The following is a 19,056-nucleotide window of genomic DNA, read 5'->3' as shown; positions in this document are numbered from 1 at the left end:
GATTTTTCCTTTTTGTAACTGAAAATATTCATAAAGAAAATATATTTCCTTAATCTTCTTATTAACAAATTTTTTATACATAAATTTAAATTTAAAAACCAAAAACCTTTTTTTATATTTTACTTACTGAAATTGTCACAATCACCAGCAATCTAATCTTGGCAGATCTCTAGTAAACACATAGATCGCATTGAACTATAAATCCGATATTGTATGGACTACAAGATCCAGTCATGCACTGCACACACACACCAGTTTCTAATCCTGGATGATTGCTAACAGACACAGCTGAAGCATTTGGATCCACATTTCCGTTGTCAGCATCCACTTCACATTACAGAAATGCAATATTGCTTTGAAACTATTTCTCAACTTTAACTATTTCTTTAACTTGTGATGTATACCCCTTTTGTTTGTTTTCTTTACATTGTACTGTGATTATGTATTCTCTCTTTTCGCATAATAATGATAATAATAATAATAATATTAATTATAATAACAATATTTAAATCGGTGGGTGGGGAGAAGCAACTCATTTTCATTTAAAGCCACAAGCTACAGAAACAGCTACAGTATACTCAGAAATGGGCCCCAAAATGGGCAAATTCTGGAGGCTATAATAAATAACCTGATGAGTAATTTATGGGATGTAAAAATCCTGATGGGATGTAAAAAGGTTAAAATAGGTGCCCTTTAAATATATATATATATATATATATATATATATATATATATATATATATATATATATATATATATATATATATATATATATATATATATATATATATAAAATGAAAATAAATGATAGCATCTTTAGACAGATTGACATGTATTATTTTTCAATAGAAAAGAATAAAATGATTGCTTCGCTCTTTTACAGTTGTCTCTCTGCAGCTTGTTAGTTGTCAGCTGCCTAGTAAATCTGGGTTCAAAAGGACTGGGTTAAAAAAAAGTAATAAATTATTCCAGAAAACTTGACTCTAAGACTGTTTCTCTATCAAAAACCAAAAGCAGTTATTTTGTGGGATTCTGACATGACACTTTTGGCAATGATGGAGCCGAGATGAAATCTGATCAGACCAAAATATCTGACAAGGCTGTGCTGTTTATATGTAAATGTGATATTTACATGTAAATGCGTGCCAAGAACATAAATTTAATTAGAAACATATGAAATCATTGCTGAGATGAGATGTTTCTGGATGAGTTATGTGAATAACTTATTCAACGCAGTCCTGGAGCTTTTCTATCTTTAACCCATCACATATTTTTGTAAACATCCATAAATTCTGATACCATTTGAAAGCTTAAAAACTCAACTCATCCTGTGAAACTTATTTTGAAATCAGACCTCATGTTACCATGGAAATAGTACTTTTAGCAACAGTAACATTTAGCAAGCTCCTTCCCCCAGCTTAGGGTGACCAGATGTCCTGTTTTTCCTTAGACAGTGATGTATTTTAGCTCTATATTTAGTAGTGTTTTGTCCCATATTTCACTCTTCCTAAAAATTCTTCATTGCTGAGCACAAGTAATAGTCTTTGTCATTTGTTTATATAATGGTATATTTGAGAACAAAATTACCATTGCCCTCCAGTTTCCACATTGATCAAGTTTGGACAGTCAGGACCTGGACCACCTGGTGGAGAAATCTTCTCACCAAACTCATACTTGGCAGAGTCAAGTTTTATAATTCTGAATTTACCATGCTTCTTTCACTTCATTCATTTTCTTATCGGCTTAGTCCCTTTATTCATCAGGGGGTCACCACAGTGGAATGAACCACCAACGTATCCAGCATATGTTTTACGCAGCGGATGCCCTTCCAGTCGCAACCCAGAACTGTGAAACACTCATACACTCTTGCATTCACATACATTCACTACACCCAATTTAGTTTATTTAATTCACCTATAGCGCATGTCTCTGGACTGTGGGGCAAAACGGAGCACCCTGGGGAAACCCACGCAAACACGGGCAGAACATGCAAACTCCAAAAAGAAATGCCAACTGACTCGAACCAGCAGACTTCTTGCTGTGAGGTGACATTGCTGCCCACTGCACCACCGTGTCACCTTTAGTATGCCTCTTTATAATCAAATATTGAACATAGATAGTTTTAGATGGAGCTGCCTGTCGAGATTCCATATCTGTTGTCTATTTTATGACAAGTGTTATTGAAACAAAAATCAGTTTGGTATATGAATAGGAGAATTCCCCCAAAAATGTGAATTCTGTGTTTTTTTTTTTTTTTGTATATTGGAATTTTTGTGATATCAACTTAAATTTTAGAGCCTAACTTTGTTATATGCTTTGTAATATTTGTTATATGATTTGAATAGATTCCAAAATATTTCACGAAGTAATGTTAAAATTATAACAGCAATGAAGAAACAATAATTCACAGCAAGAAAGTCGCTGGTACGAGCCTCGGCTGGGTCAGTTGGCATTTCTGTGTGGAGTTTGCATGTTCTCCCCGTGTTTGTGTGGGTTTCCTCCGGCTGCTCTGGTTTCCCCCACAAGTCCAAAGATATGAGCTATAGGTGAATTGGGTAAACAAAATTGGTCGTAGTGTATGTGTGTGAATGTGAGAGTGTATGGGTGTTCCCAGTACTGGGTTCCAGCTGGAAGGGCATCCATTGTGTAAAACATGTGCTGGATAAGTTGGCAGTTCATTCCGCTGTGGTGACCCCTGTAGAATAAAGGGACTAAGCTGAAGGAAAATTTATGAATATTTGGACCTGTTAGTGATTCAAACCCGTACTGTGTGAGATTGGGCTGAACCCCATCACCGATATATTGTGAACAGTAACGACTGAATGCTACCCCAGATAGTCACAAACTGTTAAAACAATGGCGACAGATGACTTTGAACAGTTCAGTTTAAACTTAATATCAGTGTAAAACAGAATACTTACTCTTACCAAGAAGATGCTGACGTATGGTCCATTTACATATTGCATCTAAAAGCACATGGAAAGCAGGAGATGCGTCACTTCGTTCCCCAATTTCAACCTGTTTTTTGCTTGTACTCCTATTGCATCTGTTGTTTCTAGGCAACCATCAACCATTTTCTCAGTAGATGACAAACAACTGACAAACATTGCTGCAGCTCTGATACAACTTTTATTTATGGGAAAAATGTAAAAGCACTGCAGTGTTTGGGTGCCCTGTGTTTGTCCGAGGTCATTAGTCTACCGTTTTTATTGAATATGTATATTTCATACAAAGTTTGAAGCTGATAGGTCAGTTCTTGTCATGCTACTTGTGGTACACTTGTGGCATTCTGAAAAGTTGAGATGTTTTAAAACGCGAGCATGTCACGCCGCTTGTGTGTCACTCCCAATATGTGCATATCAAGCTGCGTACCTCCATTAGAAACAACGAAATTGCGTGAAGAAAAGATGACAAATGTAACAGCCCCTTAAGCTGCTTTTCCTTGTCTGTTATAGATCAGAATGGTCCAGAACGACACAGCACATCTTAGAATGATTCTTTCCAGAACGCGTTTTATCCCTCACAGACTAGGCAAACATTTCATCTGTAGTTTAGTATAACTTGAATGGGGATAATCACTTTAGTTGTGGCGAAAAAAAAAAAACAAGTAGACTTAATCGGTATAATAAGTTAAGTTAATAAAAATAATTTCATTATGAAACAATACAGCTAACCTTAACAAGCATAAATAAATAGTTCACTTTTGAGCTGTATATTTAGAATGACACTTTCCAGAAAGCATTTTATCTATGCATCCATTTCACCTGCAGTTTAGTATAACTTAAAGTGAGATAATCACTTTAGTTGTGCCATGATTTCCTGAAAAACGTTTTTATTCTAGGTGTCCCCATTCAGCTTTACTGAATCCATTCCTTGGCTACCAAAGAGAAGAATGTCTGGACATCTTCTGGCAATGATGCTACCATATCAGGTGTCTTTTTTGCAGTGGTTTAAAAGCAGTTTAGTCATGTGAACCAAGAATACTGCAGTGGCTTCTGCTAAATATTTAAATACAGCAGGTCTTGTCGCAAATGTGGTGATAATTGGATGAATAAATGAAAGTTATGGTTTGCTTGGAACCTCACAAGAGGGGGTACTAAAAAGGTACCAGGTATTAGGTATTGTTGCGCTTTTATCCTAAGACACTATCGGTGTATTAAGTGTACGTGGAGGCGTGAAAAAGGCACACAACAACAGCAATCCATGCAAAACGTTTACTTAAATAACACTTTGACAGCAGCGGGGTAATGCTCTCGCCCAGTATAGAGGAGTTTCTTAACCATCCACACTGGAACCTGCGAGCATCCAACTGAACTAAAAATCACACACAACAGTCAACTAACTTCCCGCGTGATAACAAAACAGCATGGGATTGGCTAATGCACAACTTGTGACTTAACGTAAAGTAGTTGTAGTTAATATAATCCTCTTTTCTTTTAATTACTAAGCATTACAACAGTATGAAACACAGTGGAAAAGCCCCTAAATATTTGCTGTATCAAACCATGTAGAACCATTCTGTAATTGAGGTTTTACAGATGTCTTCAGGACACTAAACAAACAAAACACTATATTTGCTAGACCACCGTTGTGGACACACCCTTCAACGAAAACTCAAGATCTTTCTAATTAAACAGGCCTTTAAATTACACTGACCAAATCTGTTGTTTGGTCAAATCTCTAGAGGTTTATTGAAATACAACTTCTGAAAACAGCTAATAAAAAACAAACAAACAAAACTGACCCAAAACTATAGGCATTAGGGCATTCAATGTATCCATTGGATTCTCTTTACATACATGTACCCTAAAAGGCTAGTTGATGCTACTGAGCCATTTTAAAAGGCAGTTGACAGATTAAACTAGTGAAGAAAAACAGACATTAACTTATTAAACGACTCTGTAAAGTTAAACAACCAAATGGACAGAAAAAAAGTAGACTTATCTGGTGTACTAGGTTTTTAAATTAATAAAAGTAATTTCATTGTGAAACAATACAGCTAGCCTAATTACCCATAAATAAATAATTAATTAAATAAATAAACTATTGTGCTGTATATTTAGAATGAATGACCCTTTCCAGAACGCATTTTCTCCCTCACAGTCTCACACACCTCAGAGTAAAAACAGCTACACAGAGCGCTGCGGTTTTAACACGTGGCGAATGTCTGCAAGCTGTTTTGCTTTGCTGAAAAGAAGCAACACTGTCCTCTAGAGGATACACCCCGTCATTGAAAGAGACAGTTGGAAAACACACCAAACGTACCTCACGTTAGCTTAATAGCACCATGCTAGCAGTATGAATATCCTTTATTTCAGTGGTGTCCAAACCTTGTCCAACACCGCCACAGTATTCCATCGTAATTAAAGACGCCTGAACAGGGAATGTCTTCAAATGAACTACAATACATCGATGAAAGTGTGCCAGGGGGTTTGATAATCGAGAATTTGAAGCTTGCCAAATCTACTTTCAGCACATGCTTACTTACGTGCCGTTCAGAACTTTCCACGATTTCTACATTGCACGGTTTTGGGTAACCGTTGTTATGTCTTGCAAAACACTGCTCCAGGTGAGGCTCGAACTCACAACCTCGGCATTGCTCTGCATTGTACTGCTGTATAAGTACCGCGCGCTAACCGATTGCGCCACTGGAGCTTCGGCGGTTCACTGCAATAACACAGTTTATGACCAATGCAATATCAGAAGAACGTTCATGTTTTATGTGTTTTCTGCTGCCTGTACTATTTTTTACTTTACCATGACTGAATTAACGCTACTTTTACATACCAATAATAGCCACAATACAGACCATTTCCCCGCAGCAATACCCCGGTCGTATTTATTCGTAATGTTACGAAACTACTAAATGCATAATACTTTCTGAAGCATTAATAATATTTTATTATTATTATATTATATTAAATACTAACATATTTTTATTCACCTGCTTTAGATTTAGAAACACGTAGGCTAAGTGAAAATGGGACATTTAAGCATCTGTGTAAAACTTGAAAACCTGGTTATGCGAAGTTAAAGTACATATAAGTTGTTTTATAACATTAAAACATCACGCATTAAATTATCCTCCAGATATGAAATACAAATAGGCTACAAATTGGCTTAAAAGCCAGCATCATTCATTCTTATTTTAAATGATCTGTTTCTGTTTTTTTTGTCGACTGTCATAATCTTAAACGCATACAGGGAAAACAGATTTTACAAACATACATTTTCCTCGTGTTAAAATGAAATACTGTTATAAAAAAAATTGTTGCGACATATCTCAAACGCTTGCACATTTCCTTTCATTTCTCAACACAGTTAAAGCTCTGCCCTAAAATGACATCACATTTCGAGAGGAAAAAAAATGACCTCGCCCTCTTTATTTCATCCTCTTTCGTACGGTCAGCATGTCGTAAAGCCAAAATCCACATAGAAGATGTGAATAATACTACTTTCCGTTGTCTAAACAAAACAACAACTAATAACTTAATTAGAAGAATCGTAAAGATCACATGATGTTTCTTAACTGTTAGCCAATAGTGCTATCGTTGCCAAACGACAACTTCAGTTCCGAACGCCTGGTAAGTCTGAATATTTGATTCACTTTTAAATTATAGCCTATTTATTTAATTATTTTAGACTATCAAGGACTAGATGGAAAAATTCGATTTCACTATACCTGAACTGTATTTCACAACCTAACTCGAAGTGTAAAGTTAAATACATTTGTGGTGGTGCTTAAACTTTTGTGTGTGAGTCATATTAACTTGAACACAATAATAATACAAAAAAACATCTGTAAATCTATTGTCTATTATGAATATTTGAATTTAAATTAGCCTAATTCATTGTGATTTATATTTTGATCATGTTTTAAAGCTTGTTACTATAATGGAACAGAAATCTCTTTGATTTCATAAACATCCATGTACATTCTGAAGATCAATGAACCACCTTAAAGGTGAAAAAGAGATGGCTAACCCTTTAATCTCTACATTTAGGTCACAGGATCGCACCACTTCTCATGATGAGTAACTTCACCTCTTGCATGGAACCTCACTCCCTTATTTCTTCCATTTTAAAGCCCATTTTCATATTGGAGTTCATTTTTGGGTTACCTGGAAATGTGTTTGCTGTGTGGATTTTATTTTTCAAGTCTCCATGGAAAGCCTGCAATGTGTATCTCTTCAGCCTGGTAATATCTGACCTCCTACTCCTCACTGGGATGCCTTTCCGCATCGATTATTTTTTTCGTGGTGAAGACTGGATATTTGGCGAATCCACTTGCCGCCTTGTTTTAGATGTCATATCAGTAAACTCCTCAGCAAGCGTGGCTTTCATGACAATTTTAGCCGTAGACCGTTTCTTCAGGATCCTTCACCCACACCACCGTATTTGTCGAATGAATGTGAAACAAGGATTAATGTTGTCTAGCATGACTTGGGTGATTGTTCTTCTCCTTCGTCTTCCATCTGCACTCAGCCCGGTCCTCACGTCACAGAAAAACTCCTCAAAGCTCACATGCCACAGTTTCCTCTCATGGACCTCACCATCGGTTCAGATGAGAATATATAATTCAATACAGCTAATAGAGGTCCTGGTGGCTTTCACGTTGGTGGTTTTCTGCTTTGTGCGTGTTTTCTCTCACACTAACATTCGCCAGACTAAGGGGCCGCACCGCAGGGTGAAGAGGGCTGTGAGATTGCTTTTCATTTTTGTGATCATCTTTGTTCTCTGTTTCCTACCTACAGTCATCTTTGGCAACTTCCTTCAAGTGTTTTCTTGCTCTGAATCCCTCATTGTGTGTCTCCATGCCTCTTTAGCTTTATCCTACACGAACAGTGCGCTGGATCCAGTCATCTACTGCCACATTAACGCTTGGTTCCGTGACACCCTGAAAGGCAAATCCAACTCATTGGGAATGACGAAGTTTAAGATGAGTGCGAAGACAAACAAAAAACCTTGATCTCTTTGAGGAACTGAGGAAATTAAAACATGTTTAACTTAAGCACAAAATATACTTCTCTTTTTATGTGTAAACATGGGTGACTATAGAATACACAAGACATGTCATTCGTATAGTTTTGAATGGGGAAAAGTGTAACGGTCAATATGGTATGAAGCCCCGCCTACTAGTACAGGAGCCAATCATTGATTGCTATAGACTGAGGACTCTCCGGGGAGAAGCTTGTATCAGGCGTGTGCTTTTACAACAGTTTGACAGTGGTCAACAAACATGCTGGAATCTCACAGGCATAAGAAATATATTCACATGAAGCTTGAAGTCTGTACTTTTAAATGAACCAAGTGCACTTGATAACAACAGTTTTTTGGTTTTGTAATTGGCATTAAACGAACGCGAGGTACAGTCAGTCCTGTCAAAAGCACATCACATGACAGCAACTACTCAACCACCCACAAACTTGTAAACAAAGAGTTACTGTCATTTTATTTCAGAAGAGCAGCGCGATCAGACGATCATTACCCAGAGGATGTTAATATGTAGAACAGCTATAAATGAGGTTGGTGTCGTGATCTCGATCCTTTTGAGCAGGGGTGGGCAAACTTAGTCCTGGAGGGCCGGTGTCCTGCAAAGTTTAGCTCCAACTCTAATCAAACACACCTGCTTATGGATTTCTAGCGATCTTGGAGACACTGATTAGCTTGTTCAGGTGTGTTTGATTAGTGTTGGAGCTAAACTGTGCAGGACACCGGCCCTCCAGGACCGAGTTTGCCCACCCCTGCTTTTGAGTGTGCATGCGCATTAGCTTGGGCAACCTGAAAATATGCCGATTTTATCTGAATCAGACATTTAGAAATGAAACTTATGAGACAGATGTTGTTTGATTCTATTGGTGGTTCCAAATACGTAATGTAATCGTAAGCTTGGCAAACAGCCTTGGAGACAGAAAACTGTTCGACAGAAAACAATTCAGACAGAATGCCCGTGCATACTGCCTGAGAGGCGTTTCAAAGATGGCCTTCAAGTGAAATGACTTGCCTTAAAGAAACTTTGGCGGACCTTACTGGATTAAGTTGACTTCTGAAATCTGATACTGATAGCCTTGTGTGGTTGACCACATAAAGCAGGTGTTCTTGATTTAAAAATTCCAATGTAGGTCTCTTTTTTAAAATTTACTAACGTTAAAATAGGATCCAAATCCCAGTGATTTTGAGGCCGCAACGTGACGTAAGAGTGCGGTTTACCCTCCCACCGAATTGATTGACAGGCACCATGTTTCTATAATAACATGTATACACATGTCCACAGAGCATTTGTTTTTTGCAAATAAACTGAGATTAAAACATTTGTTCCAACTCTCTGTGATTTTTATTAGTTTTATAAGTTTAAAACGTTTTTAAAGCAGCAAGTTTGCAATAAATACAGTAAAATTGCTATGTAATAATTACCTGCTATAATTATCATGGCAGCGTGGTTCTGTAAATGCTATTATATGTGCGTGTGTGTGTGTGTGTGTGTGTGTGTGTGTGTGACTCATCATTTCAGAAAGGCTTGAATAAACTCCACCACAAATACATCAAATAAACTTACTTGGTATTTCAACTTCATCCGAGTCTGTGGCTGTTTCTCAATATGCGTTTTTCAGTGATCTTGCGTCCTCGTTTTCTCGTGTAACATCATCAACCGCCAAAGTTCAGGTTCAAAACTCAAGACCGCAAGACAGAGGACACCTGAAAGTTCCCTGATGTGTTCTTGATATCGAGGTTGCGTTGATGCAGACTTGAGCACCGCTCATGAAGTCCGAGAAGTCATTGCGGCTGAATAAAGGAGGTGGGAAACGCAGCATTCTAGACCTGTTTATCATTAAAGATTAGAGATATAACTTATTCATCTCAGGAGCTTCCCTAAATAAGACGGTGACAGTAAACATTATCATGAAAATCTTGATAAAGGCACATTAAGGATGTTTATTTACTGAAATTTGTGTTAAAATCAGTTTTATTTGTATTGTGCAAAGTATATTTGTAAGGCTTTTGTGCATGTTATATATAAATATATATTGAAAAGGGGAAAAAAGACAATAAATCGTTATGAATGCTGTAATGTTTAAATAGTTTTCGTTATAAATACGCGAAGGTCATGTGACCATCAGGAAGAACGCAGCATCTCATTTCTCACAGGACACGTTCTGTGTTCTCACAGTCTCCAGAGTTCGTTTTTCTGAGGTGACCTGGCAAGACCGTTCTTCACAAAAATGCAAGTCCGCTACCTGTGTTCTTGGAATTGAGAAACAGCCTGTCTCTGTCACTGTGCTGTTTATCTGACGTAACACATGAGGCTGGGAGAAGCAGCTCATTTGGATTTAAAGCCACATCCTACAAAAACAGCTATATAATCTGGAGGCTATAATAAAAGATCTGATGGGTGTTTTGAGCTGAAAATTTACAGACACATTCTGGAGACACCAAAGGCTTATCTTACATCTTGCAAAAGGGGTGAAATTGGTGCCCTTTAAATTCAGATTAAGTAGTTTCACAGTGGTTTTAATACAGAAAACCTGAAAGTGTGATGTGCAAAAATGTACAAATTTTAAAACTGCTTGTCTGAATGCTTTAAATTGTCTTAGGGCTTAAACATGTGCAGATGATAAACTTTTGCTCCATTAAGGTTAAACTCTGCAGTAACTCAACAAATCTCATGTATTTTGAACTGTGTGACTATATAATCCCAATATAATATATATAATCTTAAACTATATAATCCCAATTTAACAATGCAGATCCTGCGATGTGCAGCCCTAATGTAAATGTTTAAATGTAAAGTTATTATTAATATTAAATGACAAGCTATTTGAATATATAAAGTATAAATAATCAGCTACATACATATAATAAATTATTTGACAAATAACTGGCAATTTCGTGTTTTTGAATGCTTTTGGTGTGATTGTTCATGTTTTGGTTTACAATCTAAACCTAGATTAAAACCTGCTCTGAAGAAGGGTCTCCATGTAGTGCAAGTTATCATGGCGACAAAACTCAATCAAGACCAACCCCCATTCTTGAGCCTGAAATTTATTTTGAGCCTCAAAAAAAATGCAAACTTACCACGGTAAAACCTAAACTGGCTTTGTGCAACAAGATGCTCAACCAGTAGAAACTGGAACTCAGATATGGTGTAGTGTATATGGAGGATGATTGAATACCAATCAAGAACACATTTGGAAATCTGCACTCGTCCACAGCATCTTGTTACTATTGTATACTCTGAACATTTACTAGGCATGATTTGTCTTCTTTTTCATAAAGAAACAATTGTGTGTCACATTTCATTAGGAGGACCATCTTAGCATGTAACCTCATGAAGCCTCACGACTGCTTTGAATCCTATTGTCATTCATTGTTTTGTTTTGTGTGTCTTTTTTGTATTCCACATCAGAAAAAAAAGTCAAATTGGTTTAAAATGATGATGTGAACTTTATATGAACTGTCCTATCAAGACTTTAAGACTCCTGAATGCATGAATGATGCTTTTGTCATCGAAATGGCACACTATCCCCCTTTCAGTCTTTTTTTTGATTGTATTAACATGCAACTACGCTTCATACTATTACACAAGCATACAATCTGTTCTGCGCTTTTTTATTTAGCATATTTCAATAATTATGTGACATACAATGAAGTACAACATAAATGTATGAGGCATAGAAAACAAAATAGCTTGTTTTACTGTCACATGCTATATACACGGCCTGAATACAGAATATTTCCATAGCCGAATTTCAATCATGACTTCTGTCAATTTCTGATTTGAATTACTTAAAGGGTTAGTTCACCCACAAAATTTATATTCTGTCATTAATAATTACTCAACCTCATGCCATTCCACACCCCTGAGGCCTTGTGACCTTCAGAACACAATTGAAGATATTTTAGATGAAATCGCTTTGAATCTTCGTAGACAGTGGGTGTACCAAAACACCCCATAAAGGTACCAATACACATTCACTGTAAAAAATGCAAGGTTCCACATAATTCTTTCATGTTGTCTTAACACAAATCAATTAAGTTAACTTCTTTGTTTTTACAAATTTAAGTCAATTGAACATAAAACAATTAAGTGATCTAAAAACCCTCAAGAATTGTGTAGATTCAGCTCATTTTAATTAAGTAGTTTGAACACGCAGAAACAATATTGATTTGAGTGTTCCATGTGGCTCAACCATAATTTTAGATAGCTACGAGAATACTTTTGTGCATGAAAAAAATTAAAAATAAATAAAATAAATAAATAACCATTTTGTTCAACAATTTATTCTCTTCAGTACCAGTTCTGTGTGCACAAAAGTAGTCATGTATAGGGCCATTTGCACCAAGCATTATAATTATAGTGGTAATGCTAAATTTTCAAATATCGGATTAGCTCACTGCTTGATGTTAAGCCCTCTTTTGTACGACTTAAAGATAATGACTATCTGGAAGTTAATTGGTTATACCATGGATGAAAACAATTACATTGAAGCTATGCAAGCCAGGCTATTAAACTGAAGTATAAAAATAAAAGTACCTCAGGTGTCTAGTATAGTTTAGAAATAGTTTTACTTAGAAAATGCTGAGGAAAATCTATTTTTATATTTTTATTCCACTACACTGAGTGCTATTGCTAAGTTTTCTGATTGATTTGATGGATTAAACGAGCTGGATTCACTGGTCAGATGCGCTAAAAATATAGCACACCGAGGACATCTGCTGGTTACAAGGCAGTAATGCAAAAAGAAAAGCAAAAAAAATAAAATAAATAATTTGCTGATGTGGACACAACTATAGTTATCATTATGGGCCCTATCATACACCTGGCGCAGTAAGGCGCAAGATGTGTTTGGTGTGATTTGTTGCTATTTTCAGACCAGTGCAACCCTAATTTTCACATTTTTGCACCACGTTGTTTGAAAAGCAAATCGCTTTGCGCCATTTTGTGGACTCATGAGTGTTCCGGTCTAAAAAGGAGATGTGTTAAGGTGCATTGTTGGCGCTTTGCTATACAAATATGTATCAAGAGTCAAGCTTTAAATAGGAAAATTATATATACATTAATTTAGTGAGATGCTAATGGTCTAATCTGATTCAATGATCTATGCTAAGCTAAGCTAAAATGCTTCTGCCAAAATAGTTATGTTTTCCTGTGAAATCAGGTTGTATCAATCCCTAAAAGCGAACCTAAGCTTTCAAGATATCTGGTATTTTGTTCATTCGTTTTCTTTCTTTCTTTCTTTCTTTCTTTCTTTCTTTCTTTCTTTCTTTCTCTTTCTTTCTTTCTTTCTTTCTTTCTGTTTAGTAAATATATAAATATAGACTACCAGTCAAATGTCTAGAGGTCATTAACTAATGAACTCACATTTGCTTGTTATTAAGGCAATTGTGTAATACCAAAGATGTGTCACTCGTATAGTTTTAAATGGGGAAAAATTGATGTCTTTAGCAGAGTGCGTACAACACCATTACATGAAAGTAAAGGAGTAGAGTTAAAGTAAAATAAAAAGAAAGTAAAGAGGCCAAATAAAGGAGGCTCATTCTTCATCCTCGGGCTGCAGATGGTCTGTTTAACTGTTTTCTTTCTAGTGAAGCGTTCAGTTTTTCCTCTTACAAAGTCTGCCATGTAAATAGCAAATGTGCCATGCGGCGGGGCGCAGAGTATATTTTTCTGTCAAAATATACTATTTATAGCAAAAGTGGATTTGGACATTCCATCATGCGCTTTAGACTTTGCGCCTAGATCGTTAAAATAGAGCCCTATATGTATTGTTCTTGGTGTGAACGGCAATTTAACCTGTGTTCTGAAAATGAACAAAGATCTGAGAGGTTTGGATTGACATGAGGCTGAGTGATTAACGACAGAATTTTCATTTTTTGTTTGAACTAACCCTTTTAGAGCTAAAATTGGCTATATATGTTTATTCTTTTATCATTTCCCCCTTGTTATGCTAATTTTCTGCCTTACAAAACATTCAAAAGATATTACTGGCATCTGAAAGAATGAGAACAGAACCATAATGTCCTGAAGTAATATTTAAGAGTTGCAAAGACTGCTTTGACTTGCACAAATCATTACAACATCTCCAGTTAAAAGAATCTATAGAACATGCTCTCAAGTTAAGACCACCGAATAGCCAGCAACTCGACATACAACCCGTCCTCGCTTGAATACGATATAAAAACAGCTCACAAATGTGTACTCGTCATGATACGCACAGAAGATACAGAGGGGGGAAAAGAATGAAAACCATTCAATGCGGAGCTAAAAGAATTTACAAAGAATACACCAACACGTCTCAAAAGAGTCTGTTGAGCGCTCAGCATCAAACAGCGTTAATCTGTACATGATACACAAATGTGGCACGGCCACTGGTGGAACCCTGTACGTTTAGTTCCCAAAGCCACAGATTTAAACCAAACCAGACTTGACGTTATAAGTCGTTACAAGATAAAAAGTTTATAAGCTGAGCTTGTATTGAAATTGAATGAGCACTTAAGAGATACTGAACATTTTAGGCTGCCATCCTGCCATCATTTTAGTGTGGTTTAATTGCTAAATGCTTTAATATTAGGTGCCTATTATCTCCAAGAGGAAGCGAAAGCTTTCAAGAGGAAGTAGAGTAAGAAGTGTTTAGTGGCTTGTGGCCTGTTCAGCAGCAGCAAATGAGAAATGAAAGAATAGGCTGAGGGAACAATGCAGATGAGGGTCAGTCATGGATGACGATTGGGCCTCGCATCCGTAAACTGGGGTGAGGAGGTGCCAGGACGGGTACCTGTGAGGGCCCCTGGGGGACCCTGCGCAGGCTGATCTGCTCACATGGTTGTCTACATGCTCTTCTCAACTGTGAACGGGACAGCATCCTCCTGGCTTTTCTGAGAAGAGAAGAAAGATAAAACCCTTGTTATTTGTTGTCACCTTGCCAAACTTGGATTTAATAACACATTAGGCAGCTTTTTATACTGTAAACAAAAGGTTTCTGCTTTAAAATGTTAAAGTTGAATCAAATTAAATTTATATTTTAACTTGCGTCAATTTAACAAATGAAGTTTAAACATTATAAATTATTAATTAAAGTTAAAGAAACAAAATTGTAGGTTGTTATGATTATTTTTAATCATATTTTAATCAGTGATGAGCATGATAAATATACACTGTATGTATATTGGGAATTACTGATATGATATGATGTAACAAAATCCTATGGCGATTTGTAACTATTTGACATTTTACATCACACCCCAGTGACGTTTATGTTTAGAAATGGGTTTAAGGATGGGCCTTCTTTTTAATAATACAAATGAAATTGCGTGACTTTAGATACAAATTTGTTTAAACATAAAAGAGTTATGTTTTTAGTTCATTATAACTTACTAAACTAAGTTAATCATGTTCTTACTTGTATACTCATTTTAAGTGAGTTTAACATAATAGAAGTTCAATGAACTCATAAGGTTATTTTGATTCAGCTTAAAAATTTAAGGCAACCGGTATTTTTTTATTATTATTTTTTTATTTAAGGCAAGACCAACAGATAATTAAAAAGTGCTATTTTCTGAGCTATAGTTACAAAACGTACTAACATGTAAAATGAAAAGTTGGTATTTTCTAGATTGATATGGCTAGGAACTATACTATTATTCTGGCTTAATACTAAAAAAAACGTTGCTGCCGTAGTACCATGGCTGCAGCAGGGGCAATGATATTACGAAGCACCTGAAAATAGTCCCCAGCACTAAGCCCTACACTTGCACCGCCAGTTAGAATCTCCGTAATATTATTGCACCTGCTGCATCCATAATACAGCAGCAAAGTATCTTGATTATTATGCCAGAATGTGTATAGTTCCTTGCCATATTGACCTAGAAAATACCAACTTTTCATTTTACGTCAGTCTTAGTACACTATGTAAGAAGAGTCAAGCTTTAAATAGGAAAACTATATATACATTAATTTAGTGGGATGCCAATGGTCTAATCTGATTTAATGATCTGTGCTAAGCTAAGCTAAGCTAAAATGCGCCTGCCAAAATAGTTATGTTTTCCTGTGAAATCAGGTTATATCAATCCCTAAAAGCTAAGATATCTAGTATTTTGTTCATTCGTTCTCTTTCTTTCTTTCTTTTTTTTTAGTAAATAAATAAATATAGACTACCAGTCAAATGTCCAGAGGTCATTGCAACTCACATTTGCTTGTTATTAAGGCAATTGTGTAATAATAAGACGTGTCACTCGTATTGTTTTGAATGGGGAAAAGTGTAACGGTCAATATGGCTAATAAAGCCTGCCTTCTAGTACAAGAGCCAATCATCGATTGATATCTGGCGAATAAAGTCCGTCTTCTAGTACAAGAGCCAATCATCGATCGATATAGACTGACAATACTCCTGGGGAGGAGCTTGGACCAGATGTGAGTTTCTGCAGATGTTGTGTGATTCAAACATTTAGAAAGGAAACTTTTAAGACAGTTGTTTAGTTTTATTGCTGATTATTCCAAATTCTGTCAGAATGCCCGAGCATACTGCCCGAGAGGCTTTTCAAAGATGGCTGCCGAGTGAAATGACTTGTCTTAAAGGGACTTTGGTAATACCAAAGACTATAGAATACACAAGACATGTCACTCATATAGTTTTGAATTGGGAAAAGTGTAACGGTCAATATGGTGAATAAAGCCCTTCCTACTAGTTCAGGAGCCAATCATTGATCGCTATATGGCGAATAAAGCCCGCCTTCTAGTACAGGAGCCAATCATCGACCAGGCGTGAATCCCAGAGCATACTGCCCGAGAAGTGTTTCAAAGATGGCCACCGAGTGAAATGACTTGCCTTAAAGGGACTACAAGTGGTAATACTTGAATTTGAGTCAGAGTTTCAAGAAAAATTTACTCGAATTCTGACTTTTTTCTCAGGATTTTGAGATATAAACTCAGAATTGCAAGTTATAAAGTCTAATTCTAAGAGAAATGTTCCTACGTTCCAAAAGAGGTAATATGAAAGATTGTCAAAAGTTTCAATTCTGAGGAAAAAATGTCAGAAGGTACAAAAAAATAAAGCTATGTTTTACAATTTTGAGATTACAACAAGCAATTGAGGGTTGATAAATCACAACTGCTAGAAATTTTGTTATTGAAAGATGAAAATACATGAATTGTGTGATAGATAGCTACAGTCAGCTTTTTATCTTAATTTTAGTGGTGGAAACAAGTTTATAACTAATAAAAAGCGACAGTGATGACTTGCATCCCTATTTCAAATAAATACTTTTGATTTTCTATCTATATTTCATGATTTTACCATTTATTAAGATGCATAAGAAGTTGCTTTTTGAAACATTTAAAAATAATAATGACCCCAAACATGTGAGCAGCAGGGTTTATTTTACAACTTTTCAGCATATTTTTTGTATTAAACATCCATCCATTAATTTAAATATATCTTTGACTCTGAAGATTCACTGTGATAATTCTAAAAGGTTATTATTGTATCATATAAACTGTGTTGAGCAATCATCTGCTTGCAAACAGGATATTTCATGTTGTAGCGATAATAGGAACTAACAAGCTTTATTTTATTTATTTCCTGAGCGGTGAATGAGCACAATTACTTGTATTTAAAATATCTACATATTTTGTTTGTCACGCAACGTTTGTTTTCAGCACAGCATGTTACAGATGTAATTATTAATTAGAACTCCACATGGTTTATTGACATAATTAATGATCAAGTCTGTATAACAGAGAAATAAAATAATCGCCTGGGTCTAATGTTCATGTAAAATGAATGAGGCCGACAGGCATCCACAGGGGACAGCCCTTAGATTAGATTGGCCCTAATGAAAAAAACCTTAACTGGGTCTCGAACAACAAATACATAATGTGGATCTAGAATGTGCAGTGCACATGCAGTGCTTGCACTTATAGCACTGTTTACTTCATAAATCACGCAGACACACATAATCAGCCAATTTTTCCCAACACAGAGCCTCAGTATATCTGCGGTTAGGCTGTATGCTTTTGAAAAACATTTTAGAATATCCAAAAATGTCATTAAAAGATGGTTTCAGTTGAGGAAACCTTCCTATTATTCGCTAACCAACATCTGAAAGCAGAACTGAGTGATAATCAGACTCCTGACAGTCAGTGATTGTGGTGTAAAACCCGCTAGAGAACCAGACTGAGCCGCAGACCAGTTCCCATTTGTCTCTGGGTCTCCTGCCTAGTTAAAGGCTAATCTTTCAGAGCAGGGGCGCTAAATTTAGCCTAGCATCCGCTCCAGCGCTGGAGGCCATAGGGAGTTGTGCAAGTCATGGCTCATATGGATGTTGCTGTAATGGAGAGGCATTTTTCTTTAAGCTCTAGCTCACATCTACCTCTCAATGCCAGAGATATTAAAAACCAAACCCCTTGCTGCTGTGGGTGAACGTTTATGACTTCTATCTATGCAGACTTCTATCTGTATTAAAAACACTCCACTTTTTGAAGAAAATAGGCTTATTTTAGAATTTTCCCAAAGTAAAACAGTTGAGTTTTACCAGTTTGGAAGCCATCCAATCGATCTCTGGGAGCACTTTTAGCTTAGCTTAGCATAGTGCATTGAATTAGATTAGACCATTAGCATCTCTCTCAAAAATAACCAATGAGTCTAGATAATTTTTATTATTTAAAACTCCTCTATAGTTACGTTGTGTACTAAGACCAACAGATAATTAAAATTTGCTATTTTCTGGGCTATGTAGTCACATAATGTACTAAGACTGAAGTAAAATGAGAAGTTGGTATTTTCTAGGTCGATATGGATAGGAACTATGTATTATTCTGGCGTAATAATGAAGGAACTTTGCTGTCATAGTACCATGGCTGCAGCAGACGCAATGATATTACACAGCACCTGAAAATAGTCCCCAGCACCAAGCTCTACACTTACACCACCAGTTAGAATCTTCATAATTTTATTGCACCTGCTGCAGCCATAATACAGCAGCAAAGTTTCTTGATTATTACGCCAGAATGAGAGTATAGTTCTTAATCATATCGACCTAGAAAAGGAAGGGTCAAGCTTTAAA

The 19,056-nt window shown here is 36.3% G+C and overlaps 2 protein-coding genes and 1 non-coding gene across 3 annotated transcripts in view; 1 reads left to right on the top strand and 2 right to left on the bottom strand.

Annotated features, from left to right (window-relative positions):
* Positions 1–5,561: 5,561 nt before the first annotated feature.
* On the bottom strand, positions 5,562–5,655 carry trnai-uau (transfer RNA isoleucine (anticodon UAU)). Its single transcript has 2 exons — positions 5,618–5,655; positions 5,562–5,597 (listed from the first exon to the last, which is right to left on the bottom strand). It is a non-coding gene; the product is annotated as a tRNA-Ile (tRNA).
* Positions 5,656–6,367: 712 nt separating this feature from the next.
* Positions 6,368–9,313, top strand: hcar1-4 (hydroxycarboxylic acid receptor 1-4). The gene is made up of 2 exons (XM_056469326.1): positions 6,368–6,584; positions 7,005–9,313. The coding sequence occupies exon 2, from the start codon at positions 7,028–7,030 to the stop codon at positions 7,967–7,969; it is 942 nt and encodes a 313-aa protein (XP_056325301.1). The 5' UTR covers positions 6,368–6,584; positions 7,005–7,027; the 3' UTR covers positions 7,970–9,313.
* A 4,403-nt stretch (positions 9,314–13,716) lies between these two features.
* mta3 (metastasis associated 1 family, member 3) overlaps positions 13,717–19,056 on the bottom strand; it is a 58,856-nt gene continuing 53,516 nt past the window's right edge. The window contains exon 19 of the mRNA XM_056469450.1: positions 13,717–14,871. Within this exon, the coding sequence (XP_056325425.1) occupies positions 14,706–14,871 (166 nt within the window). The 3' untranslated portion in view covers positions 13,717–14,705. The remainder of the gene's footprint in view (positions 14,872–19,056) is intronic.

This window comes from Danio aesculapii, chromosome 12 (assembly GCF_903798145.1).
Source record: "Danio aesculapii chromosome 12, fDanAes4.1, whole genome shotgun sequence".
In the NCBI taxonomy this organism is placed as follows: Eukaryota; Metazoa; Chordata; class Actinopteri; order Cypriniformes; family Danionidae; genus Danio; species Danio aesculapii.
This window is presented reverse-complemented; position numbering and strand designations above follow the sequence as displayed.